Source organism: Arachis ipaensis, chromosome B08 (assembly GCF_000816755.2).
Source record: "Arachis ipaensis cultivar K30076 chromosome B08, Araip1.1, whole genome shotgun sequence".
NCBI lineage: Eukaryota > Viridiplantae > Streptophyta > Magnoliopsida > Fabales > Fabaceae > Arachis > Arachis ipaensis.
Window position 1 is genome coordinate 22,489,354 of NC_029792.2, and position 9,137 is coordinate 22,498,490.

General features: G+C 35.0%; 1 protein-coding gene across 1 annotated transcript in view; it reads right to left on the reverse strand.

Annotated features, from left to right (window-relative positions):
* The window catches only part of LOC107613627 (plant intracellular Ras-group-related LRR protein 6), a 7,228-nt gene extending 6,562 nt beyond the window's left edge, over nucleotides 1-666 (reverse strand). The window contains exons 1-2 of the mRNA XM_016315719.2: nucleotides 149-666; nucleotides 4-65 (exon numbers count right to left, since the gene is read on the reverse strand). Coding sequence (XP_016171205.1) covers nucleotides 4-65; nucleotides 149-213 — 127 coding nt within the window. The 5' untranslated portion in view covers nucleotides 214-666. The remainder of the gene's footprint in view (nucleotides 1-3; nucleotides 66-148) is intronic.

Here is a 9,137-nt window from a genome sequence, read left to right on the forward strand (position 1 = left end):
CCTCCCACCACTTGTCGTCGCCGCCGAGGCCGTCGAGATTGCGATACACCTCATCGGGAACGTGTCTGCAATAATCGCGAAATCAATGAATGAATAAATGAATGGATAGAATTGGGAAATGGAGTGAGTGAGTGAGTGAGTTAATTACCGGAGGTTGCGATTTGAGAGGTTGAGGGAACCGGAGGCACGCGCCGCCCTCAGAACCCGATCCATTAATGATCCTATCCAATGCTTCAGATCCGATCGCACATAAAAATAAAAGGATTATATTATATGTTAGGTTGAAGAGTGATATCGACGGTTTCACAGTCACTGCTCGCTACTCATTACTCAGCTAGTCAGCTTCACCTTCACCATCACCATCACCATCACCACACCATCACCGTCACCGTCACCGTCACCGTAAGTCCGTAACCATCACCATCCTGCTGCTACAAACAAGATGCACTCTTCGCTCTTCACTCTACTTTACTAAATTCCGAAATTTCAAACTACAAAGTAATTATAATTAAAATTGAAATAACAGTTATTAAAATCAAACCGGTGATCAATCGGACCAAATTAATGGCTCATTAAAAATGAGTTAAGTAATATTAGTGTATTTTATAAAATATTTTTTTTTAACATTTGTTTTCATGGACGTGCAGAAAAGCTGGAGATGGAGCAAGTCTAATGGTAGATTAAATTGGAGCCTCATTTATTATTCGTTGGGCTACCATGATAAATCATCCATATAATTATATAACCAAGTTGGTCCAAATTTATGTTAATTCAAGCGCATTAAATAGAGACTGAGAAACACGCGTCAGATATAAAAAACGTCTTGTTTTTCTATTCGCGCTTCATTATGAACGAACGTTACATCTTTAATACGAAACTAATACACCAAAACACTCGCTCTCTTCGAATCTCTCTGAACATCACTCAAACTTCAATAACATTCTTTGTGGAAACCACTACTGCAAACGAATCGAAAGAATTTTTAGCAAGCAACAACCAGAAACAAACGAAAACAGCAACAAAGACTACAAAAGGAATGAGAAAACTACTGTTCATTTAAAATCTTGCAATGTTGCATTTCGCCTAGTTTCATTTTAGTTTTACTGATTTGATTTGCTTCGTTTAGTGGATTGAACTATTGTAAATGATTTTTACAGTATAACTAGGGCTTTAAGATATAGATGTTTGTTTTTATTGGTTTGGATAGTTTAATTAGAGCTCTGTTACTATCTTTAGTACTTATTTTTTATTGAAGAACACTATTCTTGTTGATTGAAAATTGATAATAATTTATTAACCACATGAACGTTTTTCGGTTCGGTGGCCTTTGTGATTTTTGTTCTGTGCATGAAGGATTTTCGGTTTGGTGGGTTGTGGCATATTAATTAACTTGATTAAGATATACATGCTTGTTGTTGTTGATGTATTGAATGACTCTTGTTTAGTACAATTGACATTAGAGACAACTTTTTCACTTTGATAATCCATACTACTATAATAGTATTCTTGTTGATTAAAAGTTGATCATCATTTATTAACTACATGAACATTTTTCGGTTCGATAGCCTTTTTTATTTTGGTTCTGTGTATGAAGAATTTTCGGTTCGGTGGGTTGTAACATTTTAATTGACTTGTTTAACATACACATGCTTGTGGTTGTTGATGTATTGAATGTGTTTTGTTTAGAACAATTCACATTAGAGACAACTCTTTCACTTTGATAATCCATACTACTGTAATAGTATTTTTATTGATTGAAAGCTGATCATTATTTATTAACCATATGAATATTTTACGGTTCGGTAGCCTTTTTTATTTTGGTTCTTTGCATGAAGGATTTTTGGTTCGGTGAGTTGTGGTATTTTAATTGACTTGTTTAACATACACATGCTTGTGGTTGTTGATGTATTGAATGAGTTTTATTTAGGACAATTGACATTAGAGACAACTCTTTCACTTTGATAAGCCATACTACTGTAATAGTATTCTTCTTGATTGAAAGTTGATCATCATTTATTAACCACATGAACATTTTTTGGTTCGGTATCCTTTTTTATTTTGGTTCTGTGCATGAAGGATTTTCGGTTCGGTGGGTTGTGGCATTTTAATTGACTTATTTAACATACACATGCTTGTAGTTGTTGATGTATTGAATGAGTTTTGTTTAAGACAATTCACATTAGAGACAACTCTTTCACTTTGATAAGCCATACTACTGTAATAGTATTCTTATTGATTTAAAGTTGATCATCATTTATTAACCACATGAACATTTTTCAGTTCGGTAGCTTTTGTAATTTTGATTCTGTGAGTGAAGGATTTTCGGTTCGGTGGGTTGTGACATTTTAATTGACTTGTTTAACATATACATGCTAGTGCTTGTTGATATATTGAATGAAATATTGACCAAAATTTTTTATTACATCAAAATACAAGAAGAAGATGGCAACAATGAAGGAGAAGGCACATTATAACGTAAGCAGATTAAATATATTTATCTACTTTCATTTGAATAATATCTATTTTGTATTATAAATATATCCTCACATTCTGTTTCAAAAGTTGCAGAAAACTCACTATTGCAGATGCTAAACAAAGATAATAGCAACAGTGTACAGGAAAATGAGTCAAGGAAAGAAAGATATTGTAGAAGAAATGGGATTTGGTAGTCTGACACATGTGCCAGAAATGAACGTCTCTAATACACTGTTGATAGAATTGCTTAATCGGTTTGATGTAGAGAGAGGATGCCTGAAAACTCTATAGGAGACAATATACATAACTCCTCAGAAAGTAGCAGCTGCCCTCGGCATAACCAACGGAGGTAATACATTTTCCACTTACTGCTTATTTTCAGTTCATTGGTGTCCGGATAGTTAAACTGACCATTTTTGTCTTATTTTTGCTATTAAAATATTGTAGAAAATTTTTTTCCTGAAAAAGGTTGATTACAACAAGCTGAATCCAGCAGACAAGAAAATATTTGACAGTGTCAAAAATATTTCTTTGGCAACTTTGTCAAGGAATGTGCTGGATATGAGTGTAGAAGGAGAGGAGAACCGGAAAAAATTCAAGAAGACTTTTGTTGTCTTCATACAAAAGTGCTTCTTGCTCCCACAACTGTAAGTGTGGCCTCCCCAATCCACAAGCCACCGATCTTTCATGTGGACAACATTAGGAAATGGGATTGGGCAAAGCATGTTCTCAACTTCTTAATGAAAGGAGTTGAAAACAAGAGAGAGGGGAAGAAACAATCTGTTGATAGCTGTGTTTTTGTATTAATGTTGATATACTTCCATAAAACAAAGTTCCCCCGCCCGTTTGCACCTGATGCTCCCCATGCACCATGGGTGGCCTATTGGACAAGGAAAATGATCATTGAACGGATTTCATCCGAAATAACACAACCATTGGTAAATACTCTACTAAAATTCCCCGAAAAATTTGCTTTGAAATGCTTTTAGGTTATAATTAAATTATTTGTCTTACTTGCAATTGCTAGTTTGTTCATTTGAATATTTCTGCATTAAGAAACATTTTTTTTATGAATAAATAGTTGTCATGTACTATTCACCATATGAATGTTTTTCTGTTCGGTAGGATTACTTCATTGATAAAAAGCAAGAAGAGATATAAATATAAAGCTTGGTCACAAGTAAGTACTTTCTAAATTAATAAACTTCTTTCTTTTCTTATTTCATTCAGTTAAGTTGATATTGTAACTAGAGCTTTGAAGTTGGTTGTTACTCTGTTCAATAATTTTTTTCCATGCATAAATACTATTCTTGTTGATTAAAATTTCATCAACAAAATTCACCACATAAACAATTTTCGGTTCGGTAACTCATATAATTTTGATTCACCAACTGAATGTTTTTCGGTTCGGTGGACTCCTTTTAATTTGTTCAGGGTTTAAGGTAACTGTGATTGAATTTTTACAGTATGACTAGGACTTTAAATGAAATTTGTTGTTATTTAATGTGATTTTGATTTACTTGATATTTAATGTGTTCAGGGTTTAGGGTTGTTGTGATTGCATTTTTACATTATGATTAGGGCTTTGAATGATATTGTTCTTATTTCATTTGGGTTCATTTCTTATGTAACTAATTCATTTCAATTAAAATGCAGAAAGAAATTGATGACTCCAGATACCAATATGGTCCATATTTTCTATTTCATGAAGTGAACACAATCAGAGACAAAGTGATTTCGGAATCTGAAGCAATAAGACTCACCAAGCCGTCTGCTTTCCTCTCCAGCCCTTATTGTAAATACACATATGGGGATTTAGATAGCAAATAGCATATACTAGTTGTAATTAACAATATTTTGTTTAACTTGTTTAAAGAGAAATAAATGCATACTTCAAATGTATATATGTCAATGTATGTATCAAACAATGCATATAGTAGTTGTATATATTTTGTTTAACTAGTTAAAAAAGCAAACAATGATTCTTTCAAATGTATATATATCAATGTTAATGTATATATCTATTATTAATATTAATGTATGTATCAAATATTAATATTTATATATCTGTTGGAACTGCCTGGCTGCTGTTTTATTCCAGATTCTCAGTGATTGCAATCACTGTATTTACCAATACATTATGAACTCCAAAAGAACACAGTGAACCGAAATTAATACACTGGGCGAACAGAAAAGGTAGAAACACACTGAACCCGTAAACACTGAACCCTAAACACTAAATCCTAAACTCTAAACCCTAAACCTCAACCCTAAACCTTAAACCATAAACCCTAAACCATAAACCCTAAACCCTAAACCTGAACCCTAAACACTGAACTCTGAACCCTAAATGCTAAACCCTAAACCCTGAACCCTACTGTAAATCCTAAACCCCCAAAACCCTGAATCCTGAACCCTAAAACTTAGAGCCCTAGATCCTGAACCCTAAACCCTCAACCATGAACACGGTGAACCAAAATTATTACACTGGGCAAATCGAAAAGGTAGAAACACATTGAACCCCTAAACACTAAAACCAGAACCCTGAACACTGAACCCTGAACCTATAAACACAAAATTCCTAAAACCCTAAAACCTAAACCCTAAACCCTAAACCTTGAACCCAAATACTGAACTCTGAACCTGAAACCTGAACACTGAACTCTGAACCCTAAATGCTAAACCATAAACCCTAACCGCTGAACCCTAGCGTAAACCCTAAACCCCCCAAAACCCTGAACCCTGAACCCTAAACCCTAGACCCCTAGATCCTGAACCCTAAGCCCTCAACCATGAACACGGTGAAACAAAATTAATACACGAGACGAACCGAAATTTTGAAACACACTGAACTCCTGAACACTGAACCCTGAACTCATAAACCCTAAATCACAAGTTGACCCAAGCACAAATAAATTTACCCGCCTCCAACGTCATTAAAATAAACGTGACTTCTACGCGCTTCATTATAATAAAACATTCCTTCTTCTTCAAAATGCACGAAACCAATCCTTCTCTTCGAATCTCTCTCAAAATCACTGAAATTTCAGTCACGTTCTCTACGAAAACTACTACTGTAGAAGAATAGCTAGAAGATTTGGCAACGAACAACCACAAACAAACAAAAATAGCAACAGAGACTACCAAAGGTATGAGAAAATTACTGTTCACTTGAAATCTTGTACTGTAGCGTTTCTCCTAGTTGCATTTTAGGTTTACTGGATTGATTTGCTTCGTTTAAAAGATCGAACTATTGTGAATGCATTTTTACAGTATAACTAGAGTTTGGAATGAAATTTGTTGTTATTTTCAATCAATTCAGTGGATAGTGTAACTAGGGCTTTGAAATTGGTTGTTACTCTGTTCAGTACTTCTTTTGCATGGAGAAATACTATCATTTAGCAACAGTGTTCAAGAATATGAGTTAGAAAAAGAAAGATATAGTTGAAGAAATGGGATTCGGTGCCACACATGTCCCAGAAATGAAGGTATCTCACGCGCTCTTAAGAGAATTGATTGATTGCTATTATGAGTATCATGGTTGCTTGAAAACTCTCCATGAAAAAATATACATAACACCTACCAAGGTAGCAGCTGCGCTGGGGATAAGCCACGGCGGTAATACACTTTCCATTTCTTGCTTATTTTCGGTTCATTGCTTCCTTAAATTTCGGTTCATTGCTCCCTTTAATTTCGGTTCATTGCTACCTTTAACTTTGGTTCATTGGTATATAAAAAATTAAACTGAACCTTTTTGGCTCATTTGTTGCTATTAAAATATTGTAGGGGATCATTTTCCTAAAAAGGTTGACTATCGCAAACTGAATGAGGAAGACAAGGCAATATTTGATAGCCTCAAATGTGTTACGTTGGCGACTTTGAAAAAGTCTGTCCTAAATATGAGTGTTGAAGGGGAGGAGAACCGGCAAAAATTCCGCTGGACTTTTGTTGTCTTCGTACAGAAGTACTTCTTGCTGCGGATGACGGTAAGCATGGCCTCCGCGATCCATAAGCCACCTATCTTTTGTGTAGATAACATCCAACAGTGGGATTGGGCAAGTCATGTGCTTAGCTTCTTGAGGAATGGAATCAAAAATAAGAGAAAGGAGAAGAAACAGTCCGTTGAGGGCTGTGTTTTTGTTTTGATGCTGATATACTTCCATGAAACCAAGTTCCCTCGCTTGGATGGACTTGATGCTCCCCCGGCACCGTGGGTGGCCTATTGGACAAAGAAGATGATGCTTGACCGGATTTCTGAGTAAGCAACGGACACGATGGTAATGTGTTGATTTGAAGCATTGTGCATGCAGAAATATTTTTCTTGATAATTGAATATTTATCACGTATTATTCATCACATGAATTTAATTCAGTTGAGTGTTTGTGGTCATTTTGATTCACCTGATTGTTTTTGTATTTCCTCATTTCAAATACTCTGCTAACTAAATAATTTTGTGTTTTAGGGACTTCTGTATAGAAAGCAAATAAGGGGGAAAGAGAAAAGAAAAAGGGAGAAAGAAGAAAAGAAAGTTGTTGTTGTGGATTCTTCTTCGGAAGAAGAATCTTTTCGGAATCCAAATCAGAATCGAAATTTGACAATATAACGCTAGCAGAAAGAACAAGACAAAAGAGGCTCATGAAAAAAGAAAAAATTGTTCCAACGAATTCAGAAACATCAAGTGAATCTCAAAACTAGTGCAGTTTAAATGGTTCTAATTAACAATATTTTGTTTAACTTGTTTAAAAAAGCAGACACTGCTTCTTCTGAATGTATATATGTCAACATTAACGTAAATGTTAATATTAATGTATAGATCTAATGTTAATGTATATACTGATTCAAGATGAATTACTCCTTGTCTTGTTATATACCTGTTGAAACTGCCTGGTTGCGGTTTTGTTGCAGGTTCATAGTGAAAGAAATCAGGGTGATTACCAATACATTATGAACTCCAAAAGAACACAGTGAACCGAAATTAATACACTGGGCGAACCAAAAGGTAGAAACACATTGAATCCCTAAACACTGATCCCTAAACCCTAAACTCTAAACACTAAAACAAGAACCCTAAACACTGAACCCTGAACCCATAAACCCTAAATCTCTAAAACCCTAAAACCTAAACCCTAAACCCTAAACCCCAAAAACACAATGAACCGAAATTAATGCAACTGGTGAACCGAAAAAGTGCATATCTCAACATAACATAGATCTAATTTTAAAAAAATGTTACTTTCAGAACTCTAAACTCTGAACCATGAACCAAAAAACAAATTCTAATTATTCAACTTAGAAATTAATACACTAGACGAATCGAAAAACTGCATATATCAATATAGAATTTCACAAAAAAAGTGACTATTCATTAAAGACTATCAACATTCAGAAATTAAACCTGCTATAATCATGGTGAACCAAAATTTTCTCATGGGTGAACAAAAATTTACATTAATAAAAACTAAAACTTGTACAATCCTCTCTTGGATAATTCATATCCGGTGTATTGTAAAGAGTGAAGCTTGACTGAATCAATTATCCGGAGTCTAAAAGGTTCAACTACAAAAGGCATAATTGTGTATTAGCAAAATGAACATTTCAATTTTTAACTAATCAAAAGCAAGTCAATTTTACCTCGCTTGGAGCTGTCTTTTTCTTTTTCTTCATAGCATTTGAGATCTTTTTTTTTTTCAGGTTTGATCCAAGTCTGTTCTTGGGCCGACCTCTTGTTTTGACACGTGGTGGGCTTTGAAGGTCATTCACATTGCTTAATGTCGCTTCTTTGTGGGTTAACAAACTTTTTCCTTTGCTTTTCTCTTGATATTCTTCCATCTTCGCCATGACCTTGTCAAATGCTCGATGCAAAATTCTGGTCAACTCTTCAGACTCAGATGCAAATTCACATATATTGTGTGACCGAAACATTAATTCATCAAATCTCTTACTTCTTGGCTCGAGTAGAGGTTTATCTTGGCTGCTCTTGATGTGTGTATGCCTCCTCTTTATGTTCTTGCTCCAATGTTCCAATATGTATTTCGGTGCCACGTTATCCACTCGCTCAAAGCTTAGAATACTTAGGGAATGGCAGCACAATATGCCCCTAGACTCAAAAAGCAAACAATGGCACTTTACATCTCGTGATACTGCATCATAGGTGACGACAAACTTGTTGAATGTGGAGTTGGAAACCTGCTCTATGACTTCATATGTTGTGAAACCTAGGGTGGAATGCATTGATCTTGTGATACAATTCACTTTACCTCTAAATTGAGCTTGAACTTTCCTGAACTTCTCATGGGTATATACACGCTGAAACTGTGCCTCTATTACTGATTTTGTTGCGCACGGTATCACAGTGTGAAAATCTGCAGCATCAAATTCTCTCTCTGCTTGCTAAGAAATTGTCGTATTGCTTCACGAATTGTCTCAACGAGCTATTCTGTGTGATGAACTTGTTGAAAAATGAATGCATACTCTCACTCCTTTGCGTTCTTCTCATCCCAGCCCAAAAGTGGTGATCCAAGTAAACCAGAATCCATATATGTCGATTTTCGTATAGCTCTGCATACCAAACCGAACTTATAAGGTGTGGTGAACTGAAAACAGTGCATGCTTTTGGGGAAAAAAGATATGAGCATAAAAATAATTTGAATTGAAATCTCAAT